Here is a 25,996-nt window from a genome sequence, read left to right on the forward strand (position 1 = left end):
AGGAATATATATACTTCCAAAACTTCAAATCAAACGTAAATACTTTAAATTAATAAACCATACATACTCACATATCAAATCCTCAATCCAACAACCCAAATAAAATATCAACTTTTCTCCATGTCTCAAATAACAAATTAGAATAGAATAAAATTAACATAAGTTTCCATAAACCTTCTAAATCCATTGAAATCAACTTAATAAATAAATAACATCCAACAGCAGTACTAATACCACAAGATACCCAATATCTATTCACGGATAATCTTGTCCACAAACTCTAATACTAATCATCAGCTGAACCATCAATGTCATCTGAAAATATTATGAAGATTAAGGGGTGAGTTGTCAACAACTCAGCAAGTAGAGAGCACATACTAGCATGTAAACATGAGCATTTATAACGTTCAACATGCAGAACAAAACATTTACTTTCAGAATGCAGAAACAATATACTTTCTTTCATAATGCATAAATAAAACTTGTTATAAAACATCAGAGCGAAATTTTCAAAAAAAAAAAAAACAAACTTGTTCCTAAAAGGAAATCCTTTGGCATATCCAAAGTGAAACATTATATTTATATGATCTCATAGCATCATGTTTAATCCCCGTGGTAGGGTTATAAACCACTATTATACCCGTGGCTGGGCCGTATTCTATGTTTCACCCCCGTGGTAGGGTTATAAACCATCATTATACCCGTGGCTGGGCCGTATACCATGTTTCACCTCCGTGGTAGAGTTATAAACCACCATTATACCCGTGGCTGGGCCTTAACAGAAACAGAACGGAACATCATCGGAATCAGATCACATTCAGATACAGAATCAGAACTTCATGCCAAGGTTTTCAGATGACACATCACATCAAAACAAAATACTGAATAGTTTCAGATCATTTCACATGTTCGAAATAAATAGAATCCAAAACATCTTCATTTATTCATAGCAAAAACTTTTAGATTTTCATATTCGCTCTTTTTACATAGTTCAGAAACAGAATGCACAAAATTAGCTCATGTCTACACTAGTCACGACAGAAAATATTTTCTCTTATATAGAATTTATACATATGCAAAACAAACATCTGAGGTCGTTTTCAGATTTCTTTTCAAAAACAAATATGCATATTTTCAAAGTCAACCTCATTTTATTTCTTTTATGCAAAACTAGTATATGAACCCTGCTTACCTGACTTCCGTGTATTATCAACACCTTGAATTGGAACTCTAGTAGTGACATCACCTAAACAAAACATATACCCAACATTTAATAAACCAATACAGTAAGCTACTATTTATTGAGTAATAAACCAAAACAGTCCCTTCTTAACTCAATAACTATCATAACAATTAAACCCGAACAGTACTCTCCTCAAACCATTCGCATTTAAAACCCAAACAGCCACCTTTTATTAACACCAAACCAACCATAATCATTTCCAAAACCCCCAACAGCAACTACAATGATTAAAACATAACCCAAACCATACTTCACCTCCAACCTTCAAATAAAATTTTCAGTACAAGCATCAATATTTTAGTCATTCAACAATTCGAGATTGCATAAAATATCCAATACAACTAGCTCAAAACACCCATAAATTCACACCAACTAGTTTCAATTAATAGCCCAAAACAGTCTCACAAAGCCATCCAAAAATTATACTCCTCAACTTCAAGAATTCCATCACACTCCACCACAATCCAACATATAAAACACCAACACAATATAAATTTATAACTATAACAGATTGCCCAAAAGTCACTGTAGTAGTGCAAAAATCTTACCCACGCCACACTCAAATCAGTAACATTACTACATTTCACAACCAACCACAATATCCAAACCCTACCAAAGGCTTCGGGAGTGACTTACCTAACAGAGTCACGAAAACTTCAAACCACTTCAAACCGACACAACCCACTGTAGTCTATGCCCAGAAAATTCACAGCAATTTCTAGTGAAAGAGAAAGTGACCTACGCAAGGAAAGCTTGAGAAGTTTGAGTGTGTGCATACGGCAAGCAAAACAGAGTGGTTTGTGTGTGTAAACAAAACAGGGCAAACCCGCATAGAAGAGAGGCCTGCACTGGTAAACCAGAAGAAAAAGAAGAAGAAGAAAGAAATAAAAATTAAAAAAAAAATGAAAAAGAGAAGCCGGATTGAGAGAAGGAATTACCAATGGTTGTTCAAGAAAAAAAAATAGCAGTGGAGTCAAAAGCTGAAGCTCCAACACCCGGGTTGAACGCACGGTGAAGGGATAGAGAAATTGAGAGGAACCGATTGAAAAGGTCTCCAGAAAGGTGCGAGTTCGTTTCTTGAGCGTGATAAGAGGTAAAACAACTACAAGAGTTATGGGTTTGGTGTGCACGGTTTGAGCGATATGCGAAAATGCAGTGCAGTGGGAAGAAACCGTGCAGAAGAAAAGTAGTGTAGCAGAAAAGGGGAATTAAACACCCACCAAAACGACGCCGATCAAGTGCTCGTGGGTCGGCTTAGTGCAACCGAGTTGACTTCAAAGAACTGTGCTTAGAGCCCGAATGTTACAATACATATATATGATTTATATAATATATATATATAGCGGTTATCTTGTAACAAGTCAGTCTAGTAGTACTTACACTGAAATGATCATTGGAATGGAATTCAATACTTTGGTATCAGCCTCCAAATCACCCAGTATTATGGCATACACCCTAGCTTGTGTTGGCGGTCTTTATCGGGACTTTGTGTTGGCACTGGTAGCTGCTCTGCTATCCTACCAAGTTTCAAACAGTTTCTTGCCATGTGACCCTGTTGGCCACATCTAAAACAAACATTTATGCCTACTATATACATTCACCGAAGTGGTTCTTTCTGCATTTGTTGCAAATTGAACTGTTGTTGGTTTGCCAATGGACACTCTTTGCCTTGTCACTGACACGCACCACCATTCTCCTGGCAAGGCTTCCTTAAATCGAGTCATAAAGAAAGGCTCACTTCCTCTGATTTATTGCATGTGCCACCAAGCTCTTCTGTTCTACCTTATCCATCAAATTATAATCAACAGACAGGCCACTTGGTTGCGCATTCTAGGTTGCAAGCCATTTCCAAACTTCCAGGCCTGCATCCTTTCAACTGAAATCAAGTGTGAAGCAAACATTCCTAGCTTTATAAATCAAGTAGTATACTGCTCAATGTAGACTCCCTTGTGTAAGAGCAGCAAGTTCCTGCGAATCAGTCCAAACTAATTGTCTTATTGGTTGGTCTCAACGTGTGGTTTTTTTAGACCGAACCAAAACCGACCGAATGTGTATATATATATATATATTAAATATTTTGTTATATATAATATATTATTTTATATCATAGTTATATAAATTAATTATGTAATGTTCATCCAAGGGACCACATTGACCATATATATAATGAAATTATTTAATTTAATTAACTATATATCAATAATCAAATGTTAAGGAGATCACTTAAGTATTTTAATTTTGCTAATTTAATTAATTTTTTGTATTAATTTTTTTGTCAAAAAAAGAAAAAAGAGAAAAAAAATGTTCATAAACCGAATAGGACGACTAGACCGATAGCTAACGGTCCAATCCAGCAAAAATGGATCGAAATTTTCTGTCCGTAAAGATCACAGACTGAATCGGACCGATTACACTCCTAATCCTAAGGTGGATTGTCCTCAGATAGTGATTTATCATGGTGTCCTGCACCATTATGTCCTCTTCCTCAACCATGACCTAGCCTTATATGGCGACATTGTGATTTCTACGGTTCAATTATTTTATTAATAATTCTCATATTCAGTAATTCAATTAATAATTTACTAACAACTAAAGCCTAAAATTTCTCTGGTACACAAGTTTCTAGGTAGTGTGGCTTATTCACAGTCATAATTACTCTAATACTACTTGTGACGCCTCAAGCTCTCTCTTATGGGTACTAAACCTTTGGTGTATAATGGTTATAACTCAAGTGTAGGTGTTTGGGTTCAAGGAAGTTGTGATAATTTGTGATAAAATAAGATGCGGAATGGCTTACTTGAGGTTTCGGTGCAGGGCCAAATGAAGAAGGGAAAACTCCCAAAAGGAAGAAAAAGAGAGGGTCTTGAGGGTTTGTATTAAAAAAAAAAAAAAAAAAAAAAAAAAGATCAAATCTACTCTTAAATTGGTCAACCCATCACCCATGGGCATGTGTCCAATGGGAGGCCGAGAGGAGACTCATTTCCATTGGGCGCCAGCTGCAACCCACTTTAGACGCTAATAACATCTTAAAATATTTAGGAATGCTAAATATTTTGACCACAAAATAATTACATAAAATAAACTCATAAATTGATGTGGTTTGATATATACATCAAATTATAAAATTACTTTTATTATAAAATAGATCTAATAGATTCTGTGAAATCACGCCAGTTTATGAATTACTTTATACTTTAATTTAAAAATATCTTATAACAGTTGAGTTTCCAAACAAAAAAAACAGTTCATGAGCTTCCACGTGGCATTCCCAAGGGTTGCCATGTGTCAACTTTGTTTTTTAATAAATTCTAAATATTCTAACTAAGATTAATTCACTTTTTTGTTTATCTAATTTGGTTTTTAAATGCCTTTAAAAGGTTTTTGAAAGTTGTAGTCTTATGCGATTTTTCTTACGATTTGAAATCGGGTTATTGATTTCTTTTCCATTTTCTCTAAGTAGAGTTCCCATGAGTAGAGTTCCCACCATGACTACGGAGCTATCAAGAACTACTACAAAGAAAGAAAGAATAATACAAAGAACTGATACTAATCGAGAAATTCCTTGGTTATACTCGATTTTGTTGTGATAGATTTGTTCTTTTGCTCATTTTTATTTTGTCCAATAATTTGTTTATGTTTTGACTCCCCACTATGTAATTGTTCTTTTTGCTCATTTTGTTGGATTTCTATTTTAGTTGTTTGTTTTGTTTTGATTTTCTTATATAAAACATTTGTGGCTTAACTATGGTTGAGTAGCCAAGTCCTGCTCCTCACCCATCAGCCCATAGGGTGGGGACAGGAAATTTTCTCTGTGGGGTAGGGGTGAGAAAGCATATAGCCACCTCACCAAGGTAGAGGCTAGGTGAGGAGGTCTACTACCCGCCTGTATAGTGCAAGTAGAAGCCCTATATCCATTTTGAGCCACCAATATTTTGACACCAAGAGGACTGTGTCGCCACAAGCTGGCTACAAGTAAGTGGCAGGTCACCAGGACCTAACCCATCTATCCCACTAGGGGACGAGCGGGCGACCTGTCTACCTCAGGGACGGTGGTAGGCAAGTTAAATATTATTTTAAAGCATCGATGGGGCCCAAGTGGTGTTTTCACCTACTTGATTCATATATATACTTAAAATTATCATAATTCTTCTCTTACCCTTCTTTTCTTTCCTATCCATGTCTCCATCCCTCTTCTTCTCCACCTTCTCTTCGGCAAGCCCATGGCTCTTCTTCTCTTCTCCTCCGCCTCCTCATCCTTTTTGGTGAGGTGCAAATTCTTGGCTAGGCCATAGCCATGGATCTACACAGACTCAGCCAATCATTTGGTGGGAGTAGGCAATCAGGTGACTGTGAGGTCGGGGCGGGATGAAAAATTGTCACCCTACCCAAGGCCTAGGGGACCTGCCTCCTAAAGGTGGCTCTCAAAAACCACTTTATTGCCCGCTTCATTACTTGCGGAGTCCCAAATCCAAGATAATCACAAAGTGGCCATTGACCATATCAAGCCAACACGAGATGGCTGACCGCAGGAGAGACCACTCTCCCTCCTAGAGCTCTATCCTTTTGCTTTGTTTTTATACATATATGAATTTCCGTTTTTATATTTTAAGGTATAATTGGCTTTTTCTACATTTTTATTTTTTTTTAATTTCTTCGTTTCTTATATCTTTTAATTGTATTCTTTTCTATTAACATTTTTTTCTTAGTTTTTTATTCTTTAATTTAAATTAACATGTTTTTTCTTAGTTGCTTAACATCAATATTTTTACACGACACGCTATGCCAGCATATCAGACGGCTTGATAACAATTTGCTGAAACCAATTCGGGTAGTCTTGATATCAGACGCTATGCCAGCATTTAAATTAAAACCATATGAATAAGAAGTTCAATTAAAATAACCTAATAAAATAACTACGCGTACTCTCGACTCATGGATAGCCATCAAAAGTGCCTTGTCATCTCAATTCTGCAGAAACTAGAGATTTTTTATGCTTATTTTATCCATTAGATTTCAAATTAAATTATGTCTAAGCAAAGCATGATATTGCTATGCAGAAGGAAATAAGAAACGGCCAACTAATTTAAATTGGAACTCAAGGATCCATTTTCACTTGAAAAAATGTCAAAAAAAAAAAAAAATCATATATGATATGGTGGAAAAAGCAAATATAGATATGTTCCTGGTCATTTCCATGCTTTCTTCCCCCGGAACTGTTTGCCAGAACGCTGCTGTTTTTTCTTCTTCTCTTGTCGAGATCTTGCTACCTTGGCTTTCTTTGCAGCCAGGGGCATAGCCTTCTTGTGCTCCTTCTGCCTATTGCTCAGACCACCAGTCTATCAAATGACAAAATACGGATTTATCAATACTCAAAAGAAGCTATGTATGAAGAGGCATCATAGCCTAATACACATTGTAGTTTGAAGAGGAGACATAAAAAGAGTGAGTACAGGATGTTAAGATCTGTGCCAAATTCTTAATAACCGGTATGGCGGGGCATGACCTTTTACTTCAAGCCAATGTGAAAGACATACTCCACACCGCCAACAAGATCTCCACTATATCAGCGGTGTGGACAGCATGTACTCCACACTGGCTTGGCATACTTTCCACATCAACTTAAAAATATAATTTTTCTTTCTTTTATTTTATTTTTCACGAGTAGAGAAAATCATCGGGAGTTCAACAAGGAAAATGAAGGGGAGGAAACTTAAATCAACTAATAAACCCTTCTACGCTCAAATAAAATCTTTTCCTCTATTAGCTTTATGGTAAATTGGTCATCACAAGAAATTCATTAAATTTTTCCATCCAAATCTGCCCACTTGTGGATCAGTGAGGAAGAGGGCATCTTATCTCCATCTCTCTTTTTTCCTTCCATCTAGACTATCCCTTGTTCCTTCCCTATTTCCAGATCTTTTGGATTCTCCAGTAAAGATGTTATATGATGACTCTAGAATTCAAGCCCAAGCTTTTTTGACAAGTAAATCCAAGCCCACACTTGGAAGATAATTAAGGATTACATTACCATTCCACCAACATGATTCTGAAATGCAAGCATATGAATGACGCGAGACAACTAAAAAAGAATTACCTTTTTCTGTTTTACAGCAGTTCGAGCCTGGAACTTCCCTCTTTCCTCCCTCCCCTCCCTCACCAATGCTAATCTCTCCTCCTTGCTCAACCTTTTTCGCACATGAGCCTACAAAATGCACAAAAAGTGGATCGACATATGCTTTACACACAGAATCCTAAATGATCCAAAGAACTTGAGAAATTTGAACAGTAAAGAAATAGAAAACTCACTTCAAGCTTGGCAGGATCCACCCGTTTAACACTCAATTGATCAGAACTTGGGATACCCTTTCGTAATAACCCATGCTGAGCTAAAGCCATTTTTGCTTCCTTCTTTGCCTGAAAAATAATCATATTATCATTAAACAATGAACATAAAACATTATGACATCCAACAAGTATCACAAATTTGCAAAATATTTAAAAAGAATTGAATTGTTAATGTTTTCCATGACACGTGATCCCCCCCCCCCCCCCCGCGGCCCCACAACACAATAAAAAACCTAGGGAAAATAAAAAAGCTAAAGTTTAGTTGAGATTATTTTACCTTCAGCTCCTTGATCCTTTGGAAATCCTCGTTAGAAAGAATTCCATCGGTTGACTCTGATGGGATACACCCCATTGTCACTCCTGCCAATCTCTTTAGAGCTCGAAGACTTGCATCAGCAGCAAGCAATTGTCCGTCAAAATCAGATAAGTTCCTCTTTTTTGCATTAGATTCACTTCCTCCAGTTTTGCTGTCCCTGATGTCAGGGTTAGTTGTATCAGAACCATTCATTTCTTCATGCACATTCTCCTCTACAGCCTTCATGTGCTCTTCCTCTTCCTCGTCCTCTTCTTCATCATCATCATCAGTCCCCACATCACTATCATCATAATAAATACTGCTCTCACCATCGTCAGATTCAGCTTCTAATTCATCATCTTCACTTCCAATAATATCATTGCACAGCCGGTTCTCTTCATCATCACTACCAGCAGCAATCCCATCACTATCATGGCCATCAACAGAATCACTGAATGTGGATCCATCGGTATCACTAACAGCATTGTTCTCATCATTTTGTAATAACTCAACACCAGGAACATTGCTGAGAACATCAACTTCTCCATAAGCTTTTGGCCTTGCCTTAGGGTCGGTAGGACGCCCACGATCCTTCTTGACTAGCAGTGAGGGGCAAACCTGCATGAAAAAAAATTTAGTTATTATTCCTAAGTTGACCATAGGTATGCACCCGCAGGCACACACACAACACACACAAGAGGGGGGGGGGGGGGAGAGAGAAGTTTCTAATACCTCCCTAAATAATGTAATCAGTGAACGAGCTGCAACCGAAACTGCCTTCTCATGTGATTTCTTGTATAACACAAGATCTTGCAGCAGATCTTCCGTCATCAACTAATTTCCAGGAACAAACAAAATTAATCCTAAAAGCAGTAAGAAAACAGGCTTACAAATGGCAATATATGCAAGCCCAAAAAAAACAGACCCACGATGACAGCAATTAAAAAAAAAACAAAACAAAAATGACATGTATAGTGTATATCCGACAGAAACAAAAAGAAAAGAACATGAATACCAGACAGAAAGATTCTAGACAACTCTAATTGCATTTTTGGTGGTGAACACGATTGATCATAGAATTTGGGGCAGGGTAATTACCAACGGCATGCGTAAACATATCTCCCGTATTACATTCAGCCCAACAGCAATGACCTGGCAAAACAAGGTGACTTAAGAGGCAAAACCTTAGGCAAGTGCAGAAAAATATAATATAATGCAGCTGTGAAGCAACACCTCTGGACGTGAACGATCATGGACAAAAAGATTTACTATCTGTTTGAACAGTGATTCAACTGCATCAGGTGGCACCTGCTTACAAAAAGTCAGTTAAAATTATTAGGGTAATTCGTAAAAGTCCAAAAGGGTAAAAACTAAATCTAGTCAAGCAAAATGGAAGAGCTTATATACCATGTCATGGCACGCCTGAACTGCTGCTGCAAGTAAATTTGTGATATCACGTTGATGGGGCTGCAATAACCAATATAGTTACCACTTCAAGTCAAGAAAATAACAACTTTAATGCATTAGTTAGCAAGTATACCTGAACATATTTCTCAAGAAAAGGATAAAAATTTAGCAGAATCAAGCGATGAAGCCCAATTGTTCGTGCTACTACTTTTAATATCATCATCTTAACCTGAAGAAAATAATCAAAAGATCTAATCATCTCCATTAGCAAAGGTAATAAATGGTGAAAACTAAACATATTAACTAAGTTAAAAGCAAACTAACTGAAACATAACCCAAGATTTGCCCCAATCACAAAAAATAAATCAGTATTTGGCTCCTTTTTATTTTTTGACCGAGCATTCAAAAATTTGGCTGCTCTTTTCGTGCTGCACACATAGTAATCGTTCAAGAAGATGACTTGCCAAAACCATATTTAATGATAAGAAGGAAGTTAAACCCCAGATACACAACCTCATCCACTAGAACCACGTGCCAACTTAACCAGGGCAACTTGAGTGGAATTGAACCCACATTGTCTAAGTTTACAGCTCATCTCCAAACAGGGTGGTGAACTAGGGGAGGCGGTCAGCAACTCCCTTGAACCCATGGGGGGTGATCGTGGCCAACCCCAAGAGCTATGGCTTTTGACTGTGGTTGGGCTTCAACAACCCCAAGAGGAACCACCCCATTGGGGGGGCTGACCATCTGGTTATCTTGTTTTCCTTTTTAGCTTATCCCCCAGTTATTGTGTCCTTTCTTAAAACAAAATTCAGGGCTTACGTGGCACGTGGATTGCCCACATCATTTTGGTAGATGATAAGGAAGTGCCACATGCACTACCACATCAGTTTGTAAGGGGAATGTAGAAGAATTTGTGGTATCCTCACATACTCTTAATGAATCCAGTACACTTCTCACAACTTTTGGGGAGAAGTAGAAAGTGGAACCAATAAGAAGTTTATCCCCTCCCACTTCCATCCACTTCTTTCTTACTTAATATCCACAAGGTAAGTATTCCTAAATTTAATCTCACTTCTCTTTGATTTACTTCTCACTACATTCCAAACACGGTAAATTAATCCTTCCATCATTTTGAAATAAAGACAAAGCATATTAAGCTTGCATATTTGCCTGAAATGTTGACCAGATAAATTGTCTGTCTCCCTTTTTAAACCTCTTCCTTTCTAAAATCTAACACTTCCCCTGTTTCTGTCAACAGGACCATCTCCAAATGTAGCCCCCAAGTCTTTGGGCCCAAAGTTGGAAGTCCAACCAGGGCCCACGGGCAAGATTTTTCTTTTTGGGATAAATGTGTGATCATACTTTTATTTATTTCATATTAAATGAATTGATTGGGTTAAGGCTTATTTTATTTAATTCATAAGATAGCACTTAAGAGCCTTAGGAAGCCTGCTGTCCAGCCCAGAAAAGCAATTTGTGGCCTGTGTCGGTGAAAGCACTAGTCAAACTTAGGCGCACTTAAGCAGAAGCACAGTCTAGACTCTAGAGCCTATGCATGTGCAAAACTGACTGAAGTAAAGTGCACATGTTTAAAAATATGTAGAATAACCAAAAACCATAAAATCAAAAACAAAAACAAAAACTTTAAAAAGCAAAGTGGTAAAATATTTAGCGTGTTAACACAATTTATTAGAGTATTATGCAACACAAAAGACAAGTAATAAACTAATTACATAAAATTTAAACAAAGTACATGGCTCAAGCAAAATATACCAAAAAGGCCCTGACCAAAAAAGTTTTCAAGAATTGCTTCTGCACTAACATAAGCAATCAAATATCAACCCATCTAGAAATCCAACTGGGACTACTATGGTTCCATGGTGGTGCCATGGTACGTAAATTATCTTCAATATTAACTAAACACTTGAGTATATTTGATTGCATTATTTTCTACATCTTGAACTGATTTTTATAATTTTTTTTCTAAAATCAATTAGAAAAGTGCACTTTTCTGCACTATAAGCTTCCAAAAAAGTGCCAAAAACCAAGATTTTGTAAAAGCAATTCGCTTTTGGTATGTGAAGCGCTTCAAACTTGGCATTTTCTGCTTTGAGCTTTTACTGTATTTGTGGAGCCTACTTGGAGCCCAAGCTGTCACCTTAAAATCCTTGTCTGGGGTTAGGAAGCTGCAATGTTCTTGAAGGCTAATTTAGGAAATATTAGGCTGAGATATTCCTGGAAACAAGAGCTGCAGCAGCCCTTAATGCCAAGAACTGGTGCCCAAGCTTGGCCTCCATGAGTCTATTTTAGGAATGCATCTGTAGCACCCTTCAATCCCAATTAAATTGGTGGTTTTTTGAATCAAAGAAGGAAGCTTCCCTACATTGTGCCACCCCTCTCCCCATAAGGATACACTAGTAGCTGCTGTCCCACTTGGGAAATCCCAAGAAAATCCAGATTTGAACCAACTTGGTGCCCAAGCATTGACTAGTCTGAAATAGGAAACTCCTGGCAACTTCTAGCCAGCATATTCCCCAAGCTGGCGCCCCCTCATGACTTAGAGACTTTAATCCCACCCTTTATGATAATTGTGCCACCATTCATGCTTAATGGAAGCTAAACATATTCTTAAAAATCTAGAGAGAAGTTGCCGACAATATGGACATTTAGGAAAATCTGATTTTGGAAGGAAAGTCAACAACACTCGAGGAAAGCTTAGAAGAAAGTTGTCCAGACCAGAAATACCTCACTATGTCACCAGTTCAGTCCTGAAAAACCCTGCAGCTGCTGCTACATCTGCTAATATCAGAAAACCTAGAGAAACGAAGCTTTCATCCTAACCCCAGTTGTTGTCCCTCTTATGCCACCCTAGGATTATAGCAATTTTTAATAACGGCACGTTATGAGCAATTTTTAATAACAGCACGTTATGAGGTGTGAAGTAGAAGAGCCCAGACTCCAAATGAATGAAAACATGACTGAATTGGTCTCAATTACTCTTCGGGGCAAAGTGGAAGAAGAGAGGAGATTCTCGAACGAGGAAAGGATCCAACAACTTCGACAGAATTGAACGAGGAGCCGTATGAGGTGAAAATCTCGAACAGTTCTATAGAGTGGCAGTAATGGTGACTTATCTGTCAACTTTTCCACTATCACCCCCAAAAAACCAAACTCTGCCTTACGTAAAGTTGCCAAAGTATGACGCTGAACCTCTGGATTTGAAACCACTCTAGGATTATAGCAATTTTTTATAAAAAAACCAAGGAAAGAACCATCCAGCAACCTCAGCAACAAAACCCTAATTTTCTTGCTTGTGCCGCCACTCTCCTCTTCCTCTCTCTTCGCAAAAGAATTAGAAAAAAATGAAATTCTGGTTAGGTCTAAAGAAGCTGCTGGTAGCACACCTTGTGCCACCACCCTCAGTTTCTTTCTTTAACTTAATTTCTGGTTTAAACTCATAGGAGGCCCGCTGCTGCCACTCTACAAGCCTTCTCCTCGAGTTTTATTGCCAAATTATTGGAAGAAAACATCTTATCAAAAAGAAAAATTATTGGAGAAAAATCTCTGGAAGTAACAGCAACTCTAGTAAAGGTTCAATCCAGAGTTTCTTCTTTTTTTTTTTTTTTTTGATCGGTAATCCAGAGTTTCTTCTTTGCCACCCCTCTGCAGCCTTGTTCTTTCAAGTTTCCTTCACCATTATCCTTAGAAAAGGGTTTCCCAAAACCCAGGTAAGGAAATTGTTAGAAAAAGTCCTTCCAGATTCTCTATTATGTGGCAGGTACACATACTATTTCCCCTGTTTTGGCTGTCCAGGTTTAAAACCACATGATTACCATCCTCTTTGCTTTACCCTATCTTACAACAAATCTAAGTGAGCATCCTTAAAAATTTACGGACTCCCTTTGATGTAACTCCTCCTATATGATTATAGCTCTCATTGAGTGCTGCTGTCCATGCATTTACAGCACCAAAGGGGACCCAAAAAAGATTGTTAACTGCTGCCATCAGTGTGTCACCCACTTCAAAGCTCCCTGTCTTGAAGTTCCTTAATGGCTGATGCAAATTCAAGGTAAAAAAGAAACACCCAAAAACCACTCCATGTTCTATATTGTATTGGGAAAAAGGCCATCTTTATGAATCCTTGTTGGATTACAATGGTATTGTTTGTGGATATTACACTACCATGCAAGACATGCCATGGATGTCATGATATGATAGCCATGCATACTAATATTGCTATGTCACAGTTAATGCTATGCCATGCATATGCATATGATACTTCTAATGTCCCAGGTGATGACGTGGATGTTTTGAGAAAGCGAGCCAGGCATAGACCAAGTTTTGCAAGTTATCTAAACATCATCATGTTATGCTTCTATTATGATATCCAATAAAATTAGTTAATTTTTATATGTTGGATCTCTTACCTAGCGCAAGGTACATGTTTTAGTATCATTTTTAACTCTATGGGAAGGGGGTGTTACACTAAACTTCTAATCCTCCCTCTTTATCTAAAGCAAGTCTTAATTTACACTATCCTAAAAATCTGATGTGAATAATTTTTCTATAATCTTATTTTCTACCATAATCCTATCCAAGGAACATTGGAAGTTTTTTTTATTGGCACGGGGTGTCCGAGAACAAAGTCCCAACTAATCCCAAGAGTGCACAGGCCCTCGACAAGAAGTTTTCCGCAAGTGCACCTCGAGTAATTCAAGGGTAAATTCCCTCAGTCCGATGGCTCCTAGAAATTGTTTGCACTCGAGAGGATTTGAGCCTTAGACCTGGAGGGAGCATACCACCAATACCAAGGCCTTTACCACTTGAGCCAACCCCTAGGGGTCCCAAAGAACATTAGAAGTACCCATTGACAATCTTAGTTAGCCCGACTCATAAAGAGAGAAAACCTAATACAGCAAGAGAAGAACTACAACATATTGACATGTTACTCGTATATAATAACAAAAGAAAAACGTCTGAGGTTGTCATTCGGGAAAAAATGCAGATAACTTTTCTCACCTCAAAACGTTCATTGCATGTTTGAAGACGAGAGAATAACTTCTCAGCAAATCCCTGCATGTGAATAGAAATGTAAAATCTCCTTCTATCCACATGGAAAATATTAGAAGTAACTGGACAGAAGATTATGCAAAAACACAAGAACCTGTGCATCCCTAAGATGGCTAAGTGGTGAATAATAGTTTGAATTCGTTTTTTCTGATGATAAGCGTTGCTGTCTTTTCATGCTACGAATTGCACGCTGTATTTTCGCTTGCTTTTTCTTCTTGCTCGAAACTGTTCCTTTATGGTGTGCCTGTAGTCAGTATAAGATACCCATAAAATGTTGTATTCTTAAAAGAATTTTTAAATTTTTACAAATGACTTCTCAAAATATCTGCTGCTCTAAACGCAATAAAAAAAAATATCTACTTCATTACCCAACAGCTGTCCCTGCATTGGGACGTAATTTTCTTGGGCGGGAGTGGAATTTGTAAATTCCATCCCATGGTACTCCTAAAATATATTGGGGTAATCTGAATTGTCGTGTGAACAAACTAGTGAAATCTACAACCAACCTTATAAACAGCCTCTTTACAAAGGACAGCTCGAGGCACTTGAGGACTCAAGTCATCTTCACTGCTTGAAGCATCACTATCATCTTCGTCTTGAATCTTCTCAAAATCAAGGAGAAATGACAGAGCAGAAATCATGATCCTAAGTAATTCAAATGCAGGTTGTGATTTTCAAATGTTCAGTGATTATAAATTACCCATGCTTACCAACAAAAAAACATTACTTATATACCTTGATGAAGAATGAAAACATGCAGTACAAATTGCATCTGCTGTTCTATCATCAAACCAAACTCTTCTTCGGTGAAGCTCACATAGGGTGATAAGCGATCTCTTGGCTTTTGCTTCATCCTCTTGCTATCAAAATATTACAAAATATAAAAATCAATTATCACTATGAAGAAGCTTTGCTCATTGATTAGGCAACAAAATTACTAATACAAACCTGAAGCAGTGAAAACAAGATATTTTGAAGCGGACGATTCTTAACCTCGTTCTTATGCTTCTGATTCATTCGCCTGATGCTATGAACAACATGAGAGAATGCCAATTTTCTTAAAGCCCTATCGCCCATAGTCTGTAGCTCCATGAACAAAGCTAGGGTGTCCCCAATATCAACCATCTAAAGTAAAACAACAAAATATGCCAAATTCCATATGAAAAAGTTCCGTATAAAACAAAAATCACTTCAATTTTTATTTTTTCTTTGTGAGATTTGGTGATATTACCTTCCTATTAGCAAGGAGAATCAGCGATTGAACGATATGACACCTCAGACCTGAGGGCAGCGAGCACGCGGAGGAGGCTAGGAAATGGGAGAGTTGCTTGGGGAAATCGGCAAGGTGTTGAGGATAAAACGGTGTGACGTGGGCCAAGAGCATGGCCCTATCGCCGAGGTCTTTGGCTACAGAGGGGTCGGTGGCGATGCCGGTGATGGAGGTGAAGTTGAGCGCAGCTTGTTGCTGGAAGAGTTCCAGGGAGGATTTGAATTGGTTGTAGATGAGGACGAGCTCTGACTCGTACCCTTCTGGGTCGGACTTCATCTTGGATTGAAGCGTCGGGAGGCTAAGCCTATCGGAACTACGTCCCGAGGCTGAGAGTGGCTCAGGAGAAACACCGGGCCGCTGAGAAGCCATGAGGCGTTGGTTTTGCGATTGAGAAAAGTTGCTTCGGTTTTTGGGGGGTTTAAAGTGAAGAAAAAAAAGCGCTAGAAAGGAGCCTCAAACCCTACAAATTCCCCAAATAAAAAAAAAAAAAAAAAAAAAAAAAAAAAAAAAAAAGAGAAGTTAATACAATGAAAATACAAGATAGGATCTAATTGATAAAATTTTAAATTTTAAACATATATTAATATAACTAAGACTCAAGAAGTAAGAAAATAACAACATAAAATCCAGAAATTATTTCTGTCTTGTATAGTTAACCCAAAATGTGGCACCCCGAGCCCCAGCTTGTGATTTGGCAGAAGCCGCAATGCCGGGATGTCGCTAGGGCTATACACCCCTCGCACATTGTGATAATGAGCTTATGCTCACATGCTCAGATGGTGTACAATTATTTCACAGCGAAAAAATAAAAAGATAGTCATTAAAACTAATTAACACTACTAGAAATATTAAACACATCATGACCTTAATATCCATAAGCTAGAACATAAGCAAAACACTAATTACAGTCATCCAGTCTTACAATAAGAATTCAAACACAACAACAAAGTGCGGAAAAATCTGACATTAGATGGGGCAGATATGTAATTTAACCAAAGATTCTTCAAGGTGTTTGCCGGAGGTTACACAACAAGGATTTAAAGGGCATATATGTAATTACAGTATTAATGGACGGGCTTTTTGGAAAAGGCCGAAACAAAATAACAAAAGAGGAAAAACATGCTTACGGGAGAAGGGGTTGTGCGATGCTCACCGAGACAGAGAGGAGAACCACTGTGACGGTGGGTTTGGATGGCTGGCCAAGGTTCATGGTGGAGCAACTGGAGGCTCCTTCTGAACATGGTGGCGCAACATAGAGACAGCGAGAGAGAGAGTTTAGAGAGAGAGAAATTGTCAAAACAAAAAAACCAATGAGGAGAGGAGGAAGATTCCGGCGTGGGCTTACCGGAAAGGTGTGGGTTCGACGGGAAACGATCGGCCGGCAATTCTAAGTTGCCTGAGAGGTGACCCGACTTTTCTAGTGGTCGACGGAGGACAGAGCAACAACACACGGCCGTTTTATTATTCACGGTGGAGAGAGAACGACGGGAAAGAGGTTCTAAGTTGGCTACTTGGTTGCTGAGAGGAAAGCTACGGTGGTCTGTGAGGGCTAGTTTGCTGTAAGGAAGGCGGCAGGGTTTTGTTTTCAACGTGGGGGCTTGATGGGAGAAAGGATTTGGCCGCAAGGGTGCTGCTGTTGCAGGTTTGGTGAAGGGAATAGAGCGCGGCTATACATCAGCTGCACTCTCCGCACACTTCAATGCAAATTTTTTTTTTCTTTTTAAACGCAGCACAGGGTGTGCTGCAACTGCAACACACAGTAGGCTGCAATATATATTTTTCCAATTAAGAAATCAAATAAAGGGATATACGGGTGTAGATTGTGAAAGGAACCCAATACAATCACTATCTCAAAATAGATTTTAAAAATACTAATAATAAAATAATAATTTTAAACCCTAGTTGAAATTGCCTATACCTAGTGAAATGCCTCCTTTGTTTTAGAAAGGTGACAACTTCAGTACTCACACACATGAAGGTAGCGAGTAGTGACTCCAAACTCCTTTCAAATTCTTCACAAGTTTGATAATAAAAAAATATAGCCCCGTTTAGATAGTGAGCTGAGATGAATTAATTTTAGATAAAAGTTAAAAGTTAAATAAAATATTGTTAGAATATTAGTTTTTAATATTGTTATTATTTTGAGATTTGAAAAAATTGAATTATTTACTATATTTTATGTGGCAATTTGAGAAAATTATAATGATAAGATAAGATGAGATAAAACTGTTTTTATATCCAAACAAGACCATAATCTTAAGAGAACATTTTAATCTATAATTGCCCTAAGCATGAGAATCTACATTCTCCATGAGTCTTGTTAATTTATGCCACGAACAATATCAATGTCAACTCTTTAAAAAAATGATTGAAATTGTATTTTCATTAATCCATCTTGACATGTTATAATAGTAGCTAGCGCTCTTCCACTCATGCATTTCGGCCCTGTTTGAAACAACAATGTAACTTTCTAAATTTTTGCTTAATATCAATCCTGCACCCAAGGGCCAAGAATATGGTTGGACACAGTGACTTACACAAACAAAAAGAGTGAATGGCATACCATATTGTTGGTCAAATATTTCGTATCAAAAGTGATGACATCTCAAAAATAGTCATAGGCTGCTTGACACACCTTCCTCAAACCTAAAATCATAATCAAGTTCCATTGTTCATGTTTTGCATTATCTCAAAATTAGGAGTCTAAAAATTAATCGAGAAATCGGAAAACCGGCCCGGACTAGCCTAAACCAGTAGAATGGGTCTGGTTTTGGACCGGTCCGGTCCGAAACCGGTTCCCTTAGTTCCAAAACCGGTCGGTATCGGTCTAGTTCTGATTCTATGTTTTTTAAGACCGGACCGGACTGGTTCACTATATTATATATTTTAAATTAATTTTTTTAATATTATATATAATTTTTATATATAATATATATAATAATATAAATTATAATTATATATAAGATAATGTTATTATAATTTATAACATGAAATTTTAATCTTAAACATAAAAATTTATTTGATGATATGCTTTAAACATAAAATATATGTATTAATAATATTTTATGGCCTAATAAATTCTCAACATATTCTTTTTTATAAATACATAATATATTAGTATATTAATTACATTTCGCTTTAATTAATTAGTATACATTAGTATACTAATGTATATTAGTATATTAATTACATTTTATGTCCTAATACTAATACTATTAAAATTGAAAAATCGGACCGAACCAGACTAGAACAGGTAAAATCGGAGGTACCGGTTTAAGAGAGTAAGTGATACATAATCGGTTTTCGAAAATGCAAAGCCGATGCATGCCGATTTGATCCTAAATTTTATTCAAAACCAGATCGAACCGGTTACACCCATACTCAAAATTATCACATAGTGCCTCAATACCTCCTTTGCCAAGTCAAATACTTTTTGGAAAATACTATTTTGCCTCCCACTTGTACCGCTCCATTTGACCGCTTGACCAAAAAAATTTTTTTTTTTACTTAATGATTAAGGAAGTGTTTTTAAGTGTATTGGGATTTTTTTTTTAAATATTTAAATATATTAAAAAAATGTGAAAAAAAAAACTCAAAACACACAAGCGGTAGAGTTGAGCAGGCTACTCTGGGCGACAGAGTAGCCTGACTCATACTTTTTACCTTGCAATAAATTGCATGTTCTCTAACTTGGCTACCTGAACCACCAAAGACTTAGGGGACGTTTGGAAAATTTTTTTGTCTAATCTCCTTCTCAAATATCATTTAAATACAAACATTTTCAAACTAATCATTACAACTTTTCCAAACTTTCAAATAAAAAATAATTCAACTTTTTCAAATTTCAAAATAATAATAATATTAAAAAATTATATTCTAACAATATTTTAATTATATAATATTTTTTATTCATTTTTTCTCTCTTCTTTCCCAAAACCCAATAAATATTTAATTCAAACTATCTCATTACTATTTACAAACTATTTTACTAATATTCACAGAATTCTCATCTCATCTCATTCTCAAGCATATCTTTATAGCTTTCAATAAGGCCCCATTTGGATTCGAAAAGTATTTCATCCCATCATTACAACTTTCTTAAATTCTCACACAAAATATAATAAACAATTTAATTTTTTCAAATCTTAATTCATCTTTTTCAAATCCCAAAAAAATAATAATATTAAAAAATAATATTTTAACAATATTTTTTTCAACTTTCATCTTTTATCTAAAATCATCTCATCTCTAAATCCAAACCAACCCTAATTCTTATCTCATCCTATTAATTCTAACCTCTTCTTGGTTTCATCATCAATCATTATGTTACATCATAAAAAAATATTGACTTTATTGGAGTTAGACTTTGTTTGAATTCAAAAACACTCTCAAGTAATCTCATCTCATCTAATCATTACAAATTTTTTAAAATTTCTAAAAAATATAACAAACAATTCAACTTTTTCAAATTACAAAACAAAAATTATATTAAAAAATTATATTTTAATAATATTTCATTCAACTTTCAACTTTCATCTCAACTCAACTCACTATTTAAACCTCTACTTAATGCATGGTTGTACATGTCTCAACCAAAATCACACGTCATTAGCCATAGACAACGATAATATTAATGTCGTCGTGATGAGGTGCTAGGTTTTGTCGTTGTCCTAGATCTACCTTGTAAATTCAAACAATAGTTTGTTATCTTTTGAATAGATTATGTTTTAAATTGTAATTCAAGAAAAAATCTTTCAATTCGATGATCTCAAAATGTGAATGTTAAAAATTCGAGTGCATAACAAAATAGTTTATCTCAAGCAACAAAACTTGAATCAAGTACGGTTGTTTCGTAGACTTTTCTTAGTTCTTGTTTGTTCGAAATCATACTTTTCGATGATGAAATATGCCACGTACTAAAATTAGGACACTACTCGTATGTTGCATAGCCTAAATGCCAAAACTAAAAAGACATATTTTCAATAAGAGATTTTTTTTTTTTTTTTTGGATTGGAAGCACTCATTCAAAGAAGGAAGTGCTATCTATAATACAGCCTCTCCAAATGTAATTGGTTAGCATTAAAGGTTAGCTAGCAAAACTCTTGAAATGAATTTTAAGCCACTTCATAACCCTTAAACATAAGAAGGGAAGGTTGCCAACTTTGAATAATTCTACTTAGCATCCCACACACTACACATCTTTTAATTTTTTTCCTTTTCCCATAACAAGTATGTGATGTATAAAATGATAAGTAGAACAACTCAATTAGTTTAGAAGGAATAAAATAAATAAATAAATGTATAGGGTACGGTGTTGGATGATGAGTAGCATAACCCGCCAACTTTATAGAGGGTTGGTTTTGTTAACGTCGTGTTTCTTACGCCTTTGGGTTAGGTTCCAGCAATTGAGATTTTCAGAACTTAGACTAAAAAAATAGAGAAGAAGACAACTGAGAGAGGGTAGCCTTAGGGTCGGGGAGTCTCAAATGTCAAAGTTAATAAAGTCTTTTGGGAGTTTGTAAATAAATAAGAGAGTCTAGGGATTAAAGAGAGTTTATCATACTTGAGAGTTGCTATTTATATCAAGAGTCTGGAGTGAACAAATCGTGTCTGCCCTCATGGAATCTGTCTCATTTGTATTGTTCCTCTTGTCAAAATCTTTTAATGATGCATGCCCGATGACAACGTTATTAATATGACGTATAGCTCGGGTAGTGGTGCTATTAATACGGTGTGGTTTTTCGATTTTTCTCACCCTGCTAGTGTCCTTGTTGGTTCGTCGATATCTTTCATGTTAGAGGATCGAGAGTCCCCTTACTTTCCGCTCATGACAGGGACAAGCACTCAAGGACTGGAAACTGTCCGAGAGATCTCCAGGTCGGCGAGTCTCATCCCCTTATAGTACATTCCTTCATAGAGGTTGCGTCCAAGAGAGTCTACTCGTGGGCCGGGCCGAAGAGTCTATTTTTTCTGGGTTGGACCTTTACTTCTTGTCCCTTTAGTTGCCCTTCTCAGGCTGACAGGCCCGTTAAGATAGAGGGGGGAAAACCCCTTACAGGTTTAATTTCGTTTCCACCTCTTCTTTTGTAAAATAGAAGATAGTTGAATGAGATGCCCCAATACTTAGCAACTATTTTCTTTCTTTACTTTAGCAATGAAGGATGTAACACCCCGTATTTTAGTGTATTTTTACTGAAGGAATTATTTTTATGTAATCAAAATTTATTCTCTTATTTTAAAATTGGTTGGATTTTTAGTGAGTTTATTTCTATGATTTTAATTTGGTGAAAATTATTTTTATGTGTGCTTTCTTAATATTTATTTATTGTTATGCACTTAAATTGCTTTTAATATTTAAATTAATTACCGTGGGATTTAATTATTTCAATTTGACTTTACCATTACGTTTAAATTATTTTATTTAACTTGTGGTTTTAAAATCATCTCCGTTGGATCATTTTTGTTACCCAAGTTATGAGGATTGGACCTCATTTCTTTTCCCTCTATTTTTCTTCCTCTCATTTTCTTTTCTTTTCTTTCTTTTCTTTTTTTCTTCTTCCTTATTTCTCCCCTCCCCCGTGCGTGCGGACCCAACCCTCTCTCTCTTTCTCTCTCCCCGCGTCCGTTTCTTCTCCACCAACCAGCGCCGCCGTGCATCGGCGATGGTCGACACCGCCCAGCCCGCTAGCTTCCCCAGCCGCCGGCGACCTCACCCCACCAATATCACCTTCGTTCGTGCCGCCGTTAGCCCCCACGAAGCCCACGAAGCCGAGGCACTCTTTCTGCCGTTGCGCCGCCGTCGCACTGCCATTGGCCACCATCTTCCTACCACTTCATCCCCGACCTCTTGGCAACCCATTGGACCCAACCCCAGCTCCGATCCGTCACCGGTGAAGCCCCACCAAGCCTATTTCCGATTTGTACATTTTTGGCCTAAAACCACCCCTTGCGCCTCCACCCACGGCAAACCACCACCACCACTAGCTTCACCGACCTCCCTAGGCCCTACCCTATCAATCTTGGGTCTTCGTTTGTCCTCGTTGAAAAGTGGGTATCTGTGACCCACGGCCACAGTGTATTTTACACTGTGGTGTTGCTCAGACATCACCACTTGCAGCTTCGTGATCCTCCGGAAATTATTATATTGCACTGTAAGTATTTCTCCAAAGAACTTTCGTAATTTAAATGTATTTTTACACTAACCCATTTCACTGTATTTTTTGGCATGCCGGACTGAGTCCGAGGAGTTCGGGGGTCGGATGGATTTGTGATTGGAGTTGTTTGGTTGGATTTGATTGGATTGGTAATTGTTGGTTTGGATATTGTGTTGGTACATGTGCATTTCATTATTTCATGCATGATCATGTTTGTAAAAGAAAACTGGGTTTTCGTGTATTGCATTTATGTTCATGTGTTTATGAAAACTGGGTTTTCATGTGAGAATGGATTTTTGGTGCGTGTGTATCACGACCCCAAGCCGAAATGGGGCATTAACTCGGTGGAGCTCTTCTGGTTACTCGGGAGCGGAATATACTGAGTAACGTCCCCTGGATTGTCGCCGGGCGACAATGGGATCGGACGAGATGGTCTCGTGCCGACTCCGTGGTCCTTCTGCTGGCGGGGACTAAAGGATGTCTGGCCACGTACGCGCTGGGCGCGGAACTGGGCATCGCTCGTTGCGTAGTGTGGGTGCTTGGCCATGTACGCGCTGGGCGCGAAACTGAGCACCGCTACGAAGCCAGGACGTGCGGATGGTCCATAGGGGAGGTCATGGTGCATATGGAAATAATGCATGGTGCATTTGGAATTATTTCACTATTTTCTGGGAAAATAGTGCGAGTTGAATTTTGGGTAAATCATTTTCTGGGAAAATATTTTACGGATATTTTGGGCCAAAATGGGATTTTGGTGTGTGTTGGAAAATTATCATTTTCGGGGAAAATGATGTTTTGTGGAAAATGCATATTTTTCATGTGCATGCATGTTAGTTGCATTTAATGTATTTTATATTACGTTGTTGTTTTGGGTTATACTTACCTGCGATACCATTTTGTGGTAACGCAGATTTTGATGTAGATGAGGAGGAGGAGGGCGAGCCTGAGGGACGGCTCCGCCTGAGGAGTGATCTGGGTTCACTCGTTTGTATATATGGAACTATTGTAAATTATTTTATGGATGACTGTATAACTGCTATTTAAATCTTTACTGATGTTTGATTGTAAATAAATTCTGGTACTTAGTTGACTATCCGCTGCGTTATTTTATTTGTACACTGTTGCATGTACACACACTGGCACTTCGTTGGGATGTGTGACCGTGTTGTCACCATCCTGGTGTCTCAATCCCTGTGTATTTATATAAGGGGGATTGGGGGCGCCACAAAGGAAACACGATTTCAGTCCATGGTTCCCGTTGTCAACTAGGTCTTTTCAGTTTTCAGAAGGTTATACTTTTTTACACAATACTTCGAAAGAAATTTATATATACCAGGAGTCTGAGGTGGACAAATCGTGTCTGCCCTCATGGAATTTGTGTCATTCGTACTGCTTCTCTTGTCAGAGCTTTTTAATGTTGCGTGCTTTTGTGACAACGTCATTAATGTAACATGTAATTTGGGTAGTGATGCTATTAATGTGGTTCTCGATTTGCCTCATCCCGCTAGTGTCTTTGGTGGTCCGTCGATGTCTTTCATGTCTGAGGATCGAGGGTCCCCTTATTTTCCGCTCATGACGCGCACAAGTACTCAAGGATTGGACACTGTCTGAGAGATCTCCAGGTCGGCGAGTCTCATCCTCCTACAGTACGTTTCTCATAGAGGTTGCGTCCAGGAGAATCAACCCATTGGCCAGGCCGAAGTGTCTACTTATTTTGGGCTGGGCCTTAGTTTCTTGTCTCCTTAGTTGCCATTCTCAGGCTGACAGGCCCGCTAAAACAGAGGGAGAATACCCCTTACAAGTTTAATTTCGTTTCCACCTCTTCTTTTATAAAATAGAAGATAGTTGAATGAGATGCCCCAGTACTTAGCAACTATTTTCTTTCTTTGCTTTAGCAATGAAGGAAACACGATATCAGTCCATGGTTCTGTTGTCAACTAGGCCTTTTAAGTTTTCAAAAGGTTATACTTTTTTACACAATACTTCAAAATGTCTGAAATTTATATATAAAAAAAAAAAAATCGATTTCATATCATCATGAAGACATATCCTTTATTCTGATGTTGTTAACGTGTAAGAAAAATTCTAAAAGTTTTAATTTTAATATTTTTTTTAAGAGTAATACTAGATACAGTCATAAATTGTATAAGTGATGTGCACTCATTTCGAAAAAAAGTAAGGTCTATTATTAAAAAAATATTTTTTTATGTGAGTCTCATATTTACTCACTTTTGAAAATGAGTGTTATGATTGCAAATATCATTTTTTTAATTTGACATTTTAGTGGTATAGAGAGCGTATCACTTGCAAATACAATTTTTCTTACTACATACAGATATGGATAAGATAGTGAGAATGGTTTGTGACCATGGCAACTGTACCCAATTACTTTAATGATCTACAATTTGTTCCCTGATTCTCTTTACATGTCTTTCATTCCATTTGGAAAATCAGTTTTCTTGTATTTCAAGGCTTGCATAGATTCTATTGTCAAGGACCTCGACATTGACAGAAAAGGGTGAAAGGGATTGAAGGAGATGTAATGGAAGAATGTGATATGTGATGCAGCTCCGTTTAACAACTCCATGAAGTTTCTTTTTCTTTAAAACCCATGATTGGAATCTCAAGGGGTTGGCTCAAGTAGTGAAGGTCTTGATTTTGAGATATCACTCATTTCAAGGTTCAAAGTTCAACATCTTATGAGTGTAAACAATCTTTTGGACCACACCCTCTAGTGAAAAGTCAGTGATTTAATCAGTTTCGTGTAGAAAAATTTTAGAGGGTGTGATGCACGGGATCGAAGTTTTACTCTGCAGGAGTGGGTCCGAATGGCCTTACCTTGGAGGGGTTACCCGACATATAAAAAAAAAAAAAAAAAATGCTTTGAAGCTCATTACGTAGTTTTAGACAGGTGATTTGGGTAAACAGTTTTGGGCATAATAGTCAATTTCAAACTCTTGTTCTAATATCTTTGGCTGATATGAGCCGGAGGTTAATGAATTGGAGGATACACCGACATGACAAAATTTTATTTGCAAGAGAATTTAATTTAGAATTTTTCTTACAAATTAAACCCTGCAATGGTAGTGGCGTGGAGAGTGTCCTCTATCTTGCTTGCAAGTAGAGCTCAATCCAGGAATAATCTTGTGGACATGCCTCACATGGTATTATTTTTCTCCGCAACATACTTCAAATTATTGAGAACAATA

The 25,996-nt window shown here is 37.3% G+C and overlaps 1 protein-coding gene across 1 annotated transcript; it reads right to left on the reverse strand.

The window, feature by feature from the left end:
• Positions 1–6,325: 6,325 nt before the first annotated feature.
• Positions 6,326–16,065, reverse strand: LOC121258243 (protein SDA1 homolog). Its single transcript, XM_041159674.1, has 15 exons — positions 15,595–16,065; positions 15,312–15,488; positions 15,099–15,223; positions 14,870–15,008; positions 14,458–14,607; positions 14,313–14,366; positions 9,424–9,519; positions 9,291–9,350; positions 9,117–9,191; positions 8,982–9,035; positions 8,616–8,717; positions 7,866–8,501; positions 7,550–7,657; positions 7,338–7,445; positions 6,326–6,579 (listed from the first exon to the last, which is right to left on the reverse strand). The coding sequence occupies exons 1-15, from the start codon at positions 16,000–16,002 to the stop codon at positions 6,430–6,432; spliced, it is 2,442 nt and encodes an 813-aa protein (XP_041015608.1). The 5' UTR covers positions 16,003–16,065; the 3' UTR covers positions 6,326–6,429.
• Positions 16,066–25,996: the final 9,931 nt, after the last annotated feature.

Source organism: Juglans microcarpa x Juglans regia, chromosome 3S (assembly GCF_004785595.1).
Source record: "Juglans microcarpa x Juglans regia isolate MS1-56 chromosome 3S, Jm3101_v1.0, whole genome shotgun sequence".
NCBI classification, from domain to species: domain Eukaryota; kingdom Viridiplantae; phylum Streptophyta; class Magnoliopsida; order Fagales; family Juglandaceae; genus Juglans; species Juglans microcarpa x Juglans regia.